Source organism: Lytechinus pictus, chromosome 17, assembly GCF_037042905.1.
Source record: "Lytechinus pictus isolate F3 Inbred chromosome 17, Lp3.0, whole genome shotgun sequence".
NCBI classification, from domain to species: Eukaryota; Metazoa; Echinodermata; class Echinoidea; order Temnopleuroida; family Toxopneustidae; genus Lytechinus; species Lytechinus pictus.
Window position 1 is genome coordinate 4,805,455 of NC_087261.1, and position 17,845 is coordinate 4,823,299.

At 36.3% G+C, this 17,845-nt stretch overlaps 1 protein-coding gene across 1 annotated transcript in view; it reads right to left on the bottom strand.

Annotated features, from left to right (window-relative positions):
* The window catches only part of LOC129280432 (oncoprotein-induced transcript 3 protein-like), a 41,522-nt gene that overhangs the window by 8,787 nt on the left and 14,890 nt on the right, over positions 1-17,845 (bottom strand). Inside the window, exons 5-10 of the mRNA XM_064111946.1 lie at positions 14,978-15,070; positions 13,415-13,604; positions 11,970-12,086; positions 11,176-11,274; positions 10,485-10,660; positions 1,959-2,350 (exon numbers count right to left, since the gene is read on the bottom strand). Of these exons, the coding sequence (XP_063968016.1) occupies positions 1,959-2,350; positions 10,485-10,660; positions 11,176-11,274; positions 11,970-12,086; positions 13,415-13,604; positions 14,978-15,070 (1,067 nt within the window). The remainder of the gene's footprint in view (positions 1-1,958; positions 2,351-10,484; positions 10,661-11,175; positions 11,275-11,969; positions 12,087-13,414; positions 13,605-14,977; positions 15,071-17,845) is intronic.

Genomic DNA, 17,845 nt, shown 5'->3' on the forward strand with positions numbered 1-17,845 from the left:
AAAACTCGAGTAAATTACCTAATATTAGGTAAGAAAGGGAACAGGCATCTTTGCTGGGTTTTTCGTTACCCCATATTGGGCAAAATGCATGTGCTTTTTTTGTTTTAAGTTTTTATTCATTGAATTTGTTCAACACATCAATACAGCATCGTATTTTTTTCTGAGTAACATAACACATATGAAATATATCCAAGTAACATGATATAAATAACAATATACATACTGTTGTTTCATTATACATTTGAGTTGATCAATGGAAATAACTGATATAACTAATCAGGACCTCTAACTGTGTGCAGAGAATTAACCTGCACATTATACGACTACTCCATCCGTAAACACACAAGAAACTATTGTTTAATGATTTTTAAATGAAATGTGCAAGCTACATAACGCCCAACCTAGTTCGTCGTGTGATTTGGCTATCAAAAATAAATGTAAATTGTATATGACGACTTTTAAAATGGGTTCCTACAAAATCCAAATCACTATTTGCTTAGATAAAAATTGCTTTGTACCAAAGGATTCTGAGAGAAATTGGATAATTGCTGAGAATTCCCTCCTAATCGTGGATTGAATTTGCAAAATTCAAAGCGTAACACAGGCAAATGATAAAAATAATAAAAATTACTGTAATCATGATCATTTGATGACAATGGATATTATACAATTAATAAAGAAATATAAAAAGCGGTTCGGCAATGTTATATCTTATCTGTGTCTTATGTTATTCAAATAGGAAATCAATAATGTATTCTCTTCAATCGAGACCAAATTGTTTTCTCTCCAAAATCAATTCATAAATACTTGATAATGCAATAAATATTACGAAGTATAATCAGTATTTGGCAGTGTTAATGAATAACTCATATTGATTTATATTTCAGTTTGGAATATTTTTAAATCAAATATTTTACAAAAATAAAAAGTGATTTGGTTAACTCGCAGTCAAGAAAGCATGATTAATGTCTTCTTCAATATTACAGTTTAAGCATGGATAGCTCCATGGTGCATATATTACTTTAGATTATGTTCCACTTATGAAGGTTTTCCGAGTAGGTAGTAAACTACAGTTATTTGAAACTGAATTCAAGAAGTCTGTTATCGTCAATCTATATATAAAAAAATGCCTGAAAACATGTGAACAAACAATATCAACACCTAAATTGTTAACCCAAAATTGACAAATTATACTTACATATGGTAATCTATTGCACAACGAAATGATTTCGCAATATTGTTTACTGCTTAAATCATATACATTTTTGGTTGATAACTATAAATGGCAACGCACGACTTCATTTTCAAAATGAATACCAGTGAATCTTTATACATTAACATGTTTGGGGCCAATTGATTTATTTGCAAAGGGGCTTTCACATTTGCTAGTGCGATCGTTTACGATCATTTGGTCACAATATATGTTCCACACAATCGCAACGGTTGTAAGCAGTCGCACCACTCATTGTGAAAGGGCTTAATCGGAGAAGAGCAGGCTTTGAATGTTCTCATGTCCCTTACCCCTCTTTTCTATTGCTGTCATAAAATTTGTGTGTTTCAAACAGTCAAGGGTTTAGGTTTATCTTTATGATGGCTGCCTTTAACATGAACTATGCGAAACAGCATAAATAAGCGTAAAAATGTATAGCAATGTTGTGAGATTATTTTCTTTCCAAACTATTGCTGACCAGAATCTAGCAGACGCTTGCATTAGAAATGGTCACACTTTAATGGGGGAATCATATCCGTTTGAACCCAGGCCCATTTACACCGATCTCAATGGGGGCAATGTAGGTATTCATACGGACACATGTTGGGTTCCAATGGACCGCGTTTCTTCGAAAATGGTGATTATCATCATGTTGGGATATGGTATAAAGCACTATGAAATTCCTGAAAGTTGATTTTATTTTAAAAGTGAAATCAATGGTTCGATGCTTCTAAAATCGCCTTCTCACCTTGAGGAAATCAGAGAGTGATGTGGATTTGTCGCTGGGTCCACGGTTGTTGTAGCCCAACAGCTCTCTATGAACATACCAACGGTTTCTGCCGATTTAAGACTGACTTCAAAGAAGAGCTCTTGGCCTAGCGACACAGAGCTAGAGTCAACTTCCTGAATATTCTCTGTCTTGAACCTTGCCAGATTTAGATCGAAGTTACCAGTGCTCTTGTCGCTGAAGGCAACCTTACCAAGGTGTGGTTTGAAGGACCCATCAACAGTTTCTGATTTGTTCAAACAACATTCCACATGAAGTTGCATTTGATATTCACGAGTGATTTCTGTATCTTCTTCAGCTTCAGGTTTTTCATAGGTGATAACATTGGAAAAAGTCATTGTAGAGACATTATCCTGTATTGACAGAGGGCAGAAATATATTTAAAAAAAATTATAATCAAGTATTAAATAGAAAGTCTCTCTAAGTTGATATATTAACATGATCATGGCACTATTGTTTAAATGACCCCTGACATACAAAGTCATGTTATGTTTATGAGTTTCTACTTAACTAAATTATTACCTCTTGAGTTTAGATATGCATCATATAATTTCAATATGTTTTATTTCATTTTTCTTGCATTTATCTGCAGCCCTGCCCGATTAAAATCCACTATATCACTGTTTGCCTCTTTTGATGTCACAGGAGGCTGAAATAAGCATAACAATACACGATGCTATGCAACTTGCCATAACTATATGCCATTGCTAACAGTCTCAAGCCCGTCTCAAGTCTTCAAACAGCACTAGGGCCTGCATAGCAAATATTCAAGCTGTCATTATACCTCGGTCATATTTGCTCTACGGCGGGCGTACGGCACACACAGTGGGCCAGAAGAGAGAGCAAAGTGCGCCAAAGCTAGTTTTTGGTCATGAATCAAATTTTGTTTTTTTCATGTTTTAAGCAAAGATAAGAACCTGTAGAATGTCTCCATACAATATTTCTCCATGAAATTGGTTATTAGTTGCCAATTTTATTCAATATTACCGGAAAATGACTCTTTACGGCTACCGCATGTGTAAATGACACGTTTTTAGATATTTAACTGTTTTAAAAAAACTGATTGCTTAATGTATTTCCAATTCACGGTGCTCTTTGATGAATAATTGTTTTAAGTGATCAAAGATTTTCAAGATAAAATGATTATCCCTTCAGAAGTAATTTTGGACGAAACCATTTGACAATGGGGGGGGGGTTTAGCATTTTTTTTCATGAGCATTTCTTTTACAAATTGCTGCCGATTGCTGCGCTATAAATACCATGACGGTCTTTGTTATAGTTCATGCTTTACATTGATATCAAATTGAGCTGCATATACGTGCATTTTCTGGAGATATAACCAATTTTGCAACCACATGTTCGCCATATTTATCACAAAAATCGTTCAAAGTTAGTGTCCCATTATGCGCGTGCCGAACGTTGAGGGTCACATAATAAACAAATCCCCGTCGCGTGCTGGGAGAGAGAGAGGAGGGGAAGGGGGGGGGGGGAGAAGACGGGTAGGGGCAATCCAATGTTTACATTAAATGGTTGAAATGACCATGAATGTCTGGCTCAAGTGTTTGGCTCTTGTGACTGGTATCTACCTAAAATATTTTCGTTAAACCTACATAAAGACAAGCTTTCATTTCCACTTCCACTAACTATACAGTGCGTATCAAAAAACGGGACAGATTTGAAAAGTCTTTAAAATTTTTGTTTCAAATTATGATGTCTATATTTGGTGTTAATAGGTGCTCTGAAGTCTTATCTTTCAAATGTCATTAAAAAATTAGTTTCGTTCATGCTTGAGTGAACACGGAATGTTTTTTCTGGGGTTTAAAAGGAGGCTTGCGCCAAAATCTAAATGATAAATATGATGATCGGACTTCTTGCTAATCAGCAGACTTCCTCTTAACCTTTTCATTATCTTTGCCATAATTTTCAAATTATGCGGTCAAAATTCGTTTTAAAATCTATTTATTTGCTTGAATTGTTCTGTTGTTGTTTCTTTCTAATATGTTCTCTTTTAGCTTTGAATATTCCTTATTCAAGCAAAAACAATTTTTGTCAACCGTATGGGAGAGCGTGTATTTATTTCTCAAATCCTTTCATTGTGTGCTACAAAGGTTGTGGTGCCTTTTGAACAGTGCCATACAGATGGGCGGGGGCTCGGATATGCTCCCCCCTCAATTGAAAAAGAAATCATGACCAAGAAAAAAAAAGTGGAAAGGAAATAAAAGGAAAGGTAGAAAGTAAAATATGATATTATTTTCTTAATATTATGTCAAAATATATCACAAAATTTGATATTGTAATAAAAAAGTTGTAAAAAAATAATGTAGGTGTGGTTAATCATTGTACCCAGGGAATGAGAATACTAATTTGCATTTTTTTTAATTTCACTTTGAATTTTACAATTCCGGATTCATGGTAGGGCGCCCTCTTTAAACGACACTCAAGTAACCAATTGAATTGTTTGTATACCCCGAGCACAGACTTTTCTTGTTTGTTTGCCTGTTTGTTGTGTGTTTGCTGTTTGCTCATATGCTAAATTATTGCTGAAATTTATCTAAAACTAGTTTCTGAAAATTTGAAACCTATTATAGAATTAGAAACATGTAATTTCTTCTCAAATGTTAACAGCCAATCAGAAAACGGTATTTTGACGACGTCATCAATATTTGAAAATACTTTTATTGAATTCTACGGGTGAAATTACCCCTTTTTACCAACTCTAATCGTACAAATGTGTGTATAATGGGTTTTGGCGCTCTTTGGATTCATTCTGGCCAACTGTGCGGCGGCCGTAGATACTTGAATTCGAGAGATTTTTGCGGCGGCCGCAGAAAATCTGCGGTGGCCGCAGGGTCGACGTACGGCGGATTCCTACTTTTTACCGGCCGTAGGGGTGGCCGTAGAATTCTAACGCGGAGTTATAACTTTTTTTTTCTTTTTTTACGCTCGCCGTAGCCGTATCCATGGCGTAGAACGGCCTTCGGCGGCCGTACGTCGAGCTTACGATGGCCGTGCGGCTGCCCTTGTGTTCTTCTCTTGTCTTTCAATCAGAGTGACGTGGATTTGAATCCAAGCCATTGCGTGTTTTCCTTCAGCAAGAAATTTACTCACATTGTGGTGCACTCGACCCAGGTCAGGTGAATACATGTAGGTACCTTGTAGGAAGTAATTCCTCGAATGCTCGATCAAGGTATAGCCGTGCTAAAGCCAGGTAACAATAACATTATCATATTAAACAGGGCCTACCGGGAGAACAGTTTTCAGAGCTGAAGCGGCTACCCTGGGTAAAATACTACGTTATTATTATTGTTATTATTGTTATTATTATCATGAACATTATATTATTATCATTATTGTTATTATTATCGGGAATTAAATGCTGATTTTTTTAGGATGTAGTTCTTACTTAAGACTAAGGCGTTTATTAACATCTAAACTTTATTCATACAAACAAGTTAAGGGAGATTTATTTAAATAAATGATGCGAACACGAATTTTGATATCTCATGCATAGACATGAAAAAAAAATAAACTGAGAAGTTTTGTAAGAATGAGCAGGATGGGTATTTATCTATCTGTCAGCGCGAGCTAAAAATTCTGACCTAAGGTTTGGAAATTCTAAGCACTTTTGGTAATCATGAACAGGATGGGCACCTTAATATCATTCGATGCTAGCGCGAAGCGCAAGCTGAACAGGACATTCTAAGCAATTTTGGTAATCATTAACAGGATGTCCATCTAACTAATCATTCCATGCGAGCGCGAATTAATATATATATATATATATATATATATATATATATATATATATATATATATATTTTTTTTTTTTTTTCTTTTTTGAATCTTTATTGCTTCAATAAAACAAAATATATGTACAATATTCATCGTGTACAACAAGATACATCAAGATACATCAATATTCATCGTAATGAAGATAAAGTGTAAAATACATAACAAATACAAGCAAGTCTCAACTTGGTTCAAAATTAGTAAAAGGTCTCCATTTTTTATAATGTAGCATCTCCTTGCCCTTTTTGAAAGCAATAAACTTTTCAACATTTTCAACAAATTTCAACTCATTTATGAATATAGCTAACGAAAGTTGTCCTTCTTGACATTTTGTTCTGAAAATGAAGTATTTTGCAAATAAAATTATTGTGTTTGAGAGATTTTGAAACTTACTTGGAACACCAAAACATATGTCAATATTTGAAAATTTGTGATAACTTATATTGTGGAAATTCAACCAAGTATTTACCTCCGTCCAAAACTTAGAAACAATAGGGCATAAACAGAATAAGTGTATCAACGTTTGTGGTTCAGTTTTACAAAAATTACACAATGGTGAATTCTTCACACCTATCTTAAATAAATACTCATTAGTTGATATACGACGGTGAATAAACTTATACTGGAACATTCTGATTTTTGAATCCAAAGTAACCCAGTTAGGAGTCAAAAATCTATTTTGCCATTGGATCAGAAGACTTAGATCTACATTTAAATCATTCGACCATTTTTCACACTGGTTGGTATCTGATATATCTAAACAATGTTTTTTTATAAGCGTTAAATAGCAGGATTTAGTTACCTTCTTATAACTTATAAATCTCTTTAAACTATTTACATCGTCGGATTCATCATTTGTAACACTTGATCTTAAAGTATTTTTCCATTCTTTTCTAAAACAAGAAATCAATGAAAAATATTCCAAATAACATCTTTTAGGCAGATTGAAGTCGTCTTGAAGTTCATGAAAAGTTTTAAATAGTCCATTGTTCTTTATAATATCTTTTACATATAAAATACCTGCTTCAAACCATTGTTCAAAAAATATCGTTTTACCGTCTATTTTAATATAAGAATTATTCCACAATGATTGATTAAAAATATCTTTATATTTAACTGGGTTGAAGTATCTGTAATGAGACCATGAAGTTAAAACATCTTTCCAAAAATTATTCAAGCGTTTATCCAAATCTTTACCTGTAAAGTTACATTGTAAAATATAATCACCGCCTATCTTATTCATATTTATATAAAATAACATCTTCCAGTTACCTTCGTTTTCTTTGTCTAAAATTCTTTTGACCCAAGCTATTTTCAGTGCCTGACAAAAAGTTTCTGTATGAATCATTTTCAAACCACCATCACCTATATCGTTATACAATATTTTTCTTTTTATACGATCTTTCTTATTACTCCAAATAAATCGAAAAAGTTTACTTTGGAGAGAATCAAAAAAATGTTTTGGTGGATTTCGAATAATGCTAAATAAATATACAAATTTTGGAATTATTAGAGATTTGATGACAGTTATCTTCCCAGCTAATGATAACGTTCTCATATTCCATACTTTCAGTAGATTGTCAGCCTGTTGTATTTTATCATCAAAATTTAAATGGTATATGTCCAATTCATCAGAAACAGGTATTTTTATTCCTAAGTAAGAGAATGCGTCTTTTACCCATTTAACTTTACTTTCTTTGAAATTATTATTTTTAGCACTATCTAGCCGTATTACGTTACTCTTTTCTATGTTTATGTTTAAACCTGATATATTTCCAAAATGAGTTAGGATAGAACAACAATTTTCAAGATTCTTCTCCGTAGCTGATAAGTATATGATTGTATCATCTGCGTATTGGCTTAATCGTATTTCTTTATGTCCAACCTGAATCCCTTGTATCTCTTTAGATTGTCTTATCAATGCCCCAAAAATTTCGGCCCCTATTAGAAAAAGATATGGGGAGAGTGGGCACCCCTGCCTTACCCCTCTCTCGATATAAAAAACCGGGGAAGAATATCCATTATTAAGAACACAGCTTTCAATATTATTATATAAGGTTCGAATCCATCTTACACAGTCTTGTTTAAACCCAAAATTTTCGAGGCATTTAAATAAAAAGTTCCATTCGATGGAGTCAAAGGCTTTTTCAAAATCAATTGAAAAAGCTAATCCAGGTCGTTTATTTTCCTTACAATATTCCAACATATCTTTGAGGCTGTTCTCACTCAGTTCCTTAAACTAGTTTAGTGGAAACTAGTTTAGTGGAAACTAGTTTAACGCTAAGTGAGAACGGTCGAAGCGCTCTTGGAAGCGCTCTTCCAAACCAGTTTGGAAGACCACCTCGCGATGTAGTTTTCAAGATCGCTTCGCATCGGAAAAGTGGTTTTAGCGTAAGTGAGGACACAATCGTTCTTCGGGAAGCGATCTTCGCACATTTTGAGCGCGCTACTCCACACGACAGGTGTAGAATGCCTATGCTGCGGTTTCGAATTTCGCGCGAAACGTGTCACCCCACTGAGAGCGTTTCCATAGCAACAAGAGCGCTTTACGTGAAGTGATTTTGAAAACCACTTTCGTGTGATCAAGTGAGAACGCTAGCAAAGCGATCTTCCAAACTGGCTTTCTGAACCGGTTCCCAGTAAACTAGTTTTAGGAACGTAGTGAGAACAGCCTCTAATAATAAACGAATATTTTCTCCTATATATCTCCCTTTCATAAATCCTGTTTGGTCTGCTGAAATTATCGAGGGTAATACTTTTTTTAGTCTGTTTGCTATTATTTTTGCTAAAATTTTGTAGTCAGTATTTAAAAGAGAAAGGGGTCGCCAATTTTTTAATTGTGTTGTGTCCTTCCCAGACTTAGGGATCAAAGTTATAATGCCTCGTCTCATAAAGAGCAAAGTTCACCATCGCTATAGCATTTGTTAAACAGTTTACATAAAATACCCTTAAGCTCATTCCAATAGCATTTGTAAAAGTTAGCAGAAAGTCCATCTGACCCAGGGGTCTTATCGTTTGGCGTTGACATCAGAGCTTCAAAGCATTCAATTTCTGTAATAGCGCCTTCACAAACCATAGCCAAGTCTTCTTCTAAAATAGGCAAGTTCAGTTCTTTGTCCCAAAATTCATTGTTACTTAAAGCAGTGTCATTTGACTTGTATACATTTTCATAGAATTTTTTTTCTTCCTCAAGGATATCTTTTTGCTCCGTTATCAGGTTTCCATCAACAAAAAGTTTTGTTATAAGTTTTTTGTTAAAGTTTCTTTTTTCTAAGTTAAAAAAATATTTAGTATTCTTTTCACCTTCCGCAACCCATAATGCTCTGGTGCGGACCATTACTCCTTTAATGTAACTTTCATGAAGATTTATCAAATCAGCTTCCTCACATTTCATACGTTCTTTTAGTTCTTCATTATTTGGATCTTGCTGTAATAATCGTCTAAAAAAATCAATGTTTTTTGTCTTTTTTTCTATTTTCTGTTTTCTTTCATTTTTGTCATATTTGGAAATTGTGATTACTTTTTGTTTAATATGATATTTAAAAAATTCCCATGTTTTTGTAACATCAGATATGTCATTTTCCTCTAAAAATGTTGTTATTGTAGTTCTTATGTCGTCTTTTATACTTTCATTCATAAGCAGTGAGTTATTTAATTTCCAAAATCCAGGCCCTCTCCTTGGAACCAATCTATTTATTTTGATACTGATTGCCGAATGATCGCTCCGATAACCATATTTCATATCACATTCATCAATAAAGTCTCTCAATGAGCTGGATATTAGAAAAAAATCTATTCTGCTTTGAGAAAAATTAGACTGCCAAGTGTACTGAATCTTACACGGATTCATGTCTCGCCATATATCAATTAGATCGTAATCACGTTTTAAAGTTTCGATGCAATCAAATGATTTAGGGTGATATTGTTTTGAGGTTGGATTTCTATCTAAATGTGGGTTTTGAACTAGATTCCAATCACCTCCAATAATCAAAGGTTCAAATGCATAATCTCTTACCATTTCATGTAAAGTAATAAAAATATTGTTATTATCATTATTTGGACCGTATATATTCACAACTGAAAAAGTAGTTTTACCATATGTAATATTCAAAAGAAGGATCCGTCCTGCGTCATCTTTTTGTATTGAACAAACTTTAAAATCAGCATTTGGTTTAAATAGAGCACAGACACCTGCACTGGACGATTTTCCATGTGAAAAATAACATTTGGATCCCCACTCACTTGACCAATATCTTTCAACTTCGGCGGTACTATGAGTTTCTTGTAAAATAAAGATATCATATTGTGTATTTCTTAACCAATCAAACATGCATCTTCTTTTTACTTTGTCTCTGAGACCTCTAACATTCAAAGAATATAGCTTTATATCAAGACTTGTCTCTTCCATCATCATAATATATAAGTCTCATTGTATCTTCAATTGTACACATTGTATATTTTAGAACTTGATGAAGCAGTATATTAAGCATGTATAGGTATAAAAAGAAATAAAAGCTAAAATAAGATATTAACATATGTACATTACTCAAAAATATTAAGAAAAAAATTTTGAAAAGAGGATTCGGCAAATCCTTCCTGATTGATCTGTCCATCATCAAAACGGAGTGTAAAAGGAGCATTCTTTGTAACGCATAGTATATATATATATATATACATGTATATTGCAAAGCCTCATACCTTTAAGGTGGTGCCACACTCGCTATAGTTTGTAGACAGAGTTATCTCATCAGAATTTGAGCTTTCGACTCCGAAACAAGATTGGTTTATGAAATGAACGTCGCCAGCATCACCAGGGACTAGACGTTTATCAATGGTAACAGTCATTGAACCACTTCCGCACTCAACAGATGTCACTAAGATGTGAAATAAAACAGAACAATAAAAAGTAGGACTTGGGTGCGCTTGTTCGATTGATATAGGGAAGGGGTGCTATATGTAAGTATGTTTATATTACCAAGCTAGTGCAGTCCAAGCACCCCCCCCCCTCCCCACAGTCAAGGGCATTATGTTTGACCTTTCTATTTCCGACGATCATCATGAAATAAAGGCGCGCCCTGGAGTCGAAATTTTGGTAAGATCCAAAGATCCAGTCACTTTTTAAAGGGGATGCTTTTTATTGTATCTGCTCCTCGGGGTCTGCTCATAATTGATGCACTGCCTTATGAACGACTGGCGAATTGATTTGTGGTCAATGATCAAATAATCCCTAATTTTTCAACAAAGTGAGACTTAATATCCTATGATATTGATTAAGTGTTGAAACATAGCAAACTTTGCATTCTAATGTCTGAATGTAGAACAATGAACCAAACTGATTAATGATCTCATCCAGCCCGAAAGAAAAAGTTTGTCAAGCGTAAATACTTACGCTTATCTTGACAACGGTTGCCGGAAAACCCAGCCGGACATAAGCAAGAACCATCCTCACAGCTTCCTCCATTAAGGCAGGGGTGGGCAGCACAACTATCTATAAACACACAAGATATTTGACATCTTAATCGTGTGATGAAATATAATATTCACAACGAACGCAAGAAAAGTTTGATGCAATTCATGAGCAATTTATTGTTTACATCAGTGATTTTGTTCTTGCTTATCATTGGGTACATGTCCTTAATCATTGCTTCCCTTTTTTTTCTTTTCATGTGGTAAATTGTGATTCAAGGCACATGATGGTCGCTAGTCGCATAAGTTGAATGGGAATATATAGTCTTAATACTAGCATAAAGAGAAAAAATATATTATGTCTTCTACTTTCTCTTTGTAAATATATATATTTACTTAGGAAATGCGCGACAATAGAGAAATAGTCTGAATTAAACGTACCCCAAAACAGAAGGTCAACCAAACGCATATGCCTGTTCCAGACAAGTTTTTTGACCACCTATCACGCGCTTTTGGAAAGCATGCCAGTAAAATACATCACTTACCACTGGTCATTTGAATGAAAGCTATTACAATTACCCTTTTTGTATCAAAGAACGTTCATGTGGTATAGACACTAATCTAAATGTTCTCCGGATAATAAATTCGGATCAGTGTGGATACACAAGATGACCATCTAAATGTGGCGGGTATGGGCAATCCCCCTCTCTCTACACACACACACACACACACCGCACACATATATATCCACTCCCTCCCCTTTTCATACTCCCTTACCTTTGCCTGTTGAATCCAACAAATGACAGAATCTTCCATGGAAACCTCCAGCGCAAGAACACTTACTGTCCATACATGATCCTCCATTTAGACAGGGGTTGGTTGATCCGCAGACGACTGTTCCAAAAGATAACGATTACCTTTTTAACGTACTGTGTTACAGACCTTGTTTAACGTTAAAAGGGTCTTGTTCATGATTATCGATCCTCGAGGGGGTGGGGGTACATCCCCAAGCATTTCAAGTGGGGGATGGCCTGTGTAATCACCCCCAATAATTTACCGTCGAACATCATTATGAGGAACCATATAAATGGTAATAATAATAGTGATAATAATTAATGATAAAAATAAAGGGTACTTCTTATAGCGCACGAATCCATCTTGAATAGGTGCTAAAGGTGCTCCTATGGTGGCTAAGCTCGGATACCGATTCCGGAGCTTACAGCTGTTTGAGGAATTACATGTACTTCCCGTCGCTACCAATTTACCTCACCTGGGTGAGCGCAGCACACTGTCTTTAGATTTCTTGCTGATGGAATATGCGCCATGGCTGGGATTCGAAAGTGTGAACCTCTGTTTCAAAGTCCAGATAATCATCCACTGGGTCACAACGCTCCATGTGACAATTTATTTATTTATATATTAGAAAATATTTATACAGGAAAAAAAAATGTCCTGATTTTAAAAGATTAAAAAACACATAGAAGGGCCGTCTGCACCAGCCCGAGTTTTCAAATTAGAGCGCTATTTCTGATCCGGCAAATTATCCCGATCTGAACAATATCGAGATTATTTGTAATGGAGACGCAATTATCGCGCTAGTTCGTAGGATTAATCTCGAAATTGCAATCCCAAGTCAACTTGGGATTATTTGCAAAATAGCGCGTTATTTTACGAATTTCCCGCTTATTCGCAGGTGCAGACGCACTCGGGATAACCCTGGTAATTATCGTCCAATATCTGTCCTTCCATTATTCACCAAGGTTTTAGAAAGAATGATAAATGATAGATTACTTTTCTTCTTGGAAAAGAATGTATATATATATATTTACAATTGCACGAAAATGTGTTCGTGGCACTCCAGTGGATGCAGAGATACGTGTTCATGGCACGTTAAGGGTTAACAAGGAGCCTCCCTGATGCATTTGATAGCTAGACGGATGTACAAGGTGGCTACACGGATAAACATGGATGATTATCCGCCCGTGTACTCAGGGATGAAAAATTGAACATGTTCAACTTTTCTTCAAGATATGACAGTACATGTACATCCAGGATGGCGCCGAATGAGTTGTCGGTGGGTACACAGTAATCCAGGACTGTACAAGGAGTACCCCGGATTGACAATCCGGGATGAGCATCCGTAAAGGTGTAAAAGGTTATTTCCCCTATATTTAAGATGAAATAAAGCCCGGAACAAATGTCGTGTAACTAAACCGCCATACCTTTCCCTATTTCAAGAATTGTATTTGATACTTCGAATAGATAGCTTCCCGGTACTCCATAGTTAGAATTTAATAGTAGATCGGTTGGGTCATTCCCGTCAGTGACACGCCAGAGGATGAAAGACGAGGATGAATCGAATAGGGCATACAGTCTCCGTGATTGGCTCGATTCGAGATAGCCTATGCCAGCCTATATAAAAAGATCACACAGACATAAATACATATAAATCTTAACTTCAAGCATAATCATCTAAACGGACAAACGGACTAAACGGTGGTTCAGTAGTCAGGTGCCAGAATTATGAATGCGAGGTGCGGGGTTCTATGCTCGGACGGATCATACCAAAGGCTTTTCAAATTGAGCTGACATTACCTTTTTATGGTCATTGCTCTGTCATCTGCATAAAAAAAGAAAATGCTTTAATATGTATTATTGATACCAACGTCTTCACTGTTTTTTTATGTTCTTAAATTACGAACGTCAAGATTGTCTTTTCGTAAATGATCGCAACATTTTTTTAACAGTTATTTTCAAACTTCAATACGATTGCGATGAATGAAGTGATATTATCTGATGCGATCTGATGAAATCACTCTGATTACTCCATGATAAAGCCATTGTTTCAATCGTGCTGTAATTCATAAAAGTGTAAACTATAGGTATCAATAGTTATGCCAACGAAACCGACTCGAAACCGATCGATGGAATGCATTTGGAAATTGCCGGTCGGGGCTCGTTGTAAAAAGACTTGCAATCAAACACAACTCAAAAAATCAAACCCAACTTGATTCTCAATCGATCGATAGCACACATTTGGGACCTACACTTGATATTTTAACTTGCGTTTAAATGCAATTCTGCCTCCCTATAGAGCCGGTTTCATCCAACAAACGTGGAGGGCAGCTCCCCTTTGCAGTATTGATTTTGGTTTGCGGCTTTAGATGACGTGTCAAGCGCATGTGCCATACCGCTCTATTCTGTTCACATCAGCATGTTAACAATTATTGTAACCCCCCCCCCCAAAAAAAAGTAAAAAACAAACAAAGGGCTAACTTAATTCGATAGGTGAATCCACAATATTAACACTATTGATTTAGATGGATATCTTGTTAGCGCTTATTTTCCTTTGTGATTTTAATGAGAAAAAAACTCAAAAGGAGCTAGCTTTCATTTTCGATTGGCACACTCTTGTAGGAGACCCCCAAAATAATTGTTAAAACAATCTTTCAAGCGCTTCAAACGATTTTAAAATGTGAAAGTAGCCGGTAATTCAAACTCATATGCAGCAATGGCAATGTACCAGAGAATCACCACGAATTGGCAAAATCTATCGGTTTCATTCACTATCTCAATTTTATATATCCGGCTATACCAAGCCATGAATACATTTTAACAATTTAATAAATTATTCAGTCAAGTGTATGTACATGAATTAGGCAACTAGAACCCTGTATTCAAAGCCGAGTGTGGTGCTTTACAAAGATGGGTAGGCCTATGAAAGATAACTTAAAAAAAAATCGCGCTTCACTTTGACTCACGGAACGTGTATTTGTAATACTTACTGATGATTTTCGAGTCCAGCCAATAGTCCCGTAATTAAATATGACATACGTGGATCCGCCGTCTGTTCCGATCAGTAGTTGGAAAGTATTTTTCTATTTTATAGGGGAAAAAATAAGAAAGAAATGTATTTCATTTATATTATATTGAAATAAATTGGTTTATCTATGAAGTGACTACATTCTAGTGTATCATCTACACTGTTAGAAAATTTATCCTTAAAATAAAAGAAATTCCTGCAGCAGTGTCTCGAGAACACTTTTGATCTTACCAGATTGCGTAATCTTACATTATATCATGTAAAATCATTACAGTAAATTGGTATTTGGTGTAAGGAACCTTACAAATTTCCTTAAATAAAACACCCTTTTCCCCTTTTTAAACAGACCTGTTCTGTTAAATTGCAAAAAAAAAAACTGTTTTATGAATTTACAGAATGATTCTGTTATTGCTTTCTACAAAATCTTCTTTTTTTCTGTAAAATCAGGTTTTTTTAACAGTGTACGCAATTAAAGCTTGGGTTACACCAAACATTATTTTCTCGATTAAATTCCGATGTATTAGGTACTTTCAGAACCTTTTCGTCTCGTTTTCGTGGAACTCCCCGAATAAGTCCCGATTCAGCGTGGAATCGCCAAAAATTGACCTGCTAAATTTCAATCAATAAATTTTGGCCATCCCGAATAAAGCTGAATGCCACCCAAATAGTGAAAAGGATCGAGCCAAAGGTGGCCAGAATCGAGCCGAAGGTGGCCCTATTTTTGCGATTACAACCGAATGACGACCCGAATGTTGACACGAATCGGAATTAATATGGGTGAATGCGCCGAGCTCCGACCGTAATTATCCGAATGATACGAATAGTTCCGAATCTGCCCAGAATACTCCGAATGCCTTCCCTAATCTAACATAATGATATCCGAATACATCTCAAATGTGGCCCGAATAGAAATTTGTTATTCCAACATTCGGGAGTATTTGGAAGGTACTCTGCTTGGTTTTGAACAGTGCAAAACGAGCGGAATCCTTCCACGAATGTTTCCGAATTCCTCCCGATTTTTTCGTATTCGGGGAGGGAGAACAGAAAACTTCCGAATCCTCCCAATTTGATTCAGGGAGCTCCCGAACCAAAGACGAAATTCCGAATCCATTAAAATCAGGCCATATTTGGGCAGAATCAGTCCGAATTTATTCGGGAGAATTCAGATTTGGTGTAGCTCTGGCTTCAGTGGAAAAACGTTAATGTATAGGTCTTCCGAGCCTACGAATAGGTCCGAATCTCCGCCACCAGAATCTCCTAAATGCCTCCCCTAATACAACCAAATTTCATTCGAATACATCCCGAATTTGTCCCAAATGATATGGCAACATTTGGTTCCGGTGTAACATAGGCTTAAGCAATTACGTTACACCAAAACCGAATTATCCCGAATAAATTCAGACCGATTCTGCCCGAATATGACCTTATTCGGTGGGTTCTGAATATATTCGTCTCTGATTCGGGGAGCCCCCGAATTAGAGGCGAATAGGCCCGTTGGAGGTCCCGAATCAAAGCAGAATCACCAAGAATTCGTTGGATTCACGATATGGTGCGCTGTCTATCGGTTGCAGCGAACAGGCCAAATTTCTAACTTCGGGGTCTACATCGCGCCCAGGCGCAGACAGCGTACGGTACTAGTATATACAGTAATGAGAATGTGGTGCTTCGACAATGGAAACCACAGGTCATCAATGTACCATAAATGGTCTAAATTTCGCAAAGAAATTATGCGGGCAAATTTCTCTCCTTCTTCTTGGACCCTATTTAACAGCATCCGGTCAAGCCGCGTCGGCCAGTTCTGAATGATCGCCTGCATGCATGCACCTTTTTAGCGCGCTCAAAAGATGTCGACTTTTTCCCATGAGGCATTGTGATTTTCGGTCTGTCCGCTGCAACCGATAGATGGCACCAATGATGGCACACCGTATTGTGAGTCCACCGAATTGACTTCCCAGATTACTCTGAATGCCTCCCAGGATCAGCCCGAATAGAATCCGAATACATCCCGAATGTGGCCCAAATGAAATTCGTCATGGCCACATTCGGGAGTAATTTGTAGGGTATTCGTTTGGTTTTGAACAGTTCAAAACGAGCCGAATCCCTCCCACATTTTTTCGAATTCGGGGAGGGAGAACTGATTACTCCCGAATCCTACCTAATACGAGTATTCGGATGGGTTCGAGATTGATTCGGTTCGGGTGTAACCCAGGCTTAATTGATAATCATTTGAATGCATCTGGTGAAACTCGGGTTACACCAAACATGTTGACACCAAACACGTCCTAATCTTCCCAGGATACTCCGAACCCACCGAATGTCATCCGAATACAGCCCAAAATTTGCCAGAATCAAATTTCTTGTGGCCACATTCGGGAATATTTTTGAGGGCATTCGGCTGCTTTTTAACATTATTTTCAAAACGAGCCGAATTCCTCCGCAAATGTTTCTGAATCCCTCCGAATTTTCTCGCATTCACGGAGGTAAAAACAAAATACTCACGATTCCACCCGAATACTTGTATTCGGATGGATTCGCAACTGATTGGGTTCCAACGTACATGTAACCTTGGAAAGAATGAGGTTTATATATCTGTTATTTAGGTTCCCTGGCCAATGTTCTAAGGCTCTTAACTAGACACCTTTCACGCGGTACCAAAATCGTAATTTGAATGACGATTCCAGTGAAAAATGATTCTACTGACGAATTCTCAGCACATGTGAAACCAAACTAGAATCATGAACGCTAATCACAATCACAATTTCAAATACTACTCCGGAGGTGAATTCCAGTTAAGTTTCACTCAAATTACGGTACGAATCTTACGTCTGAA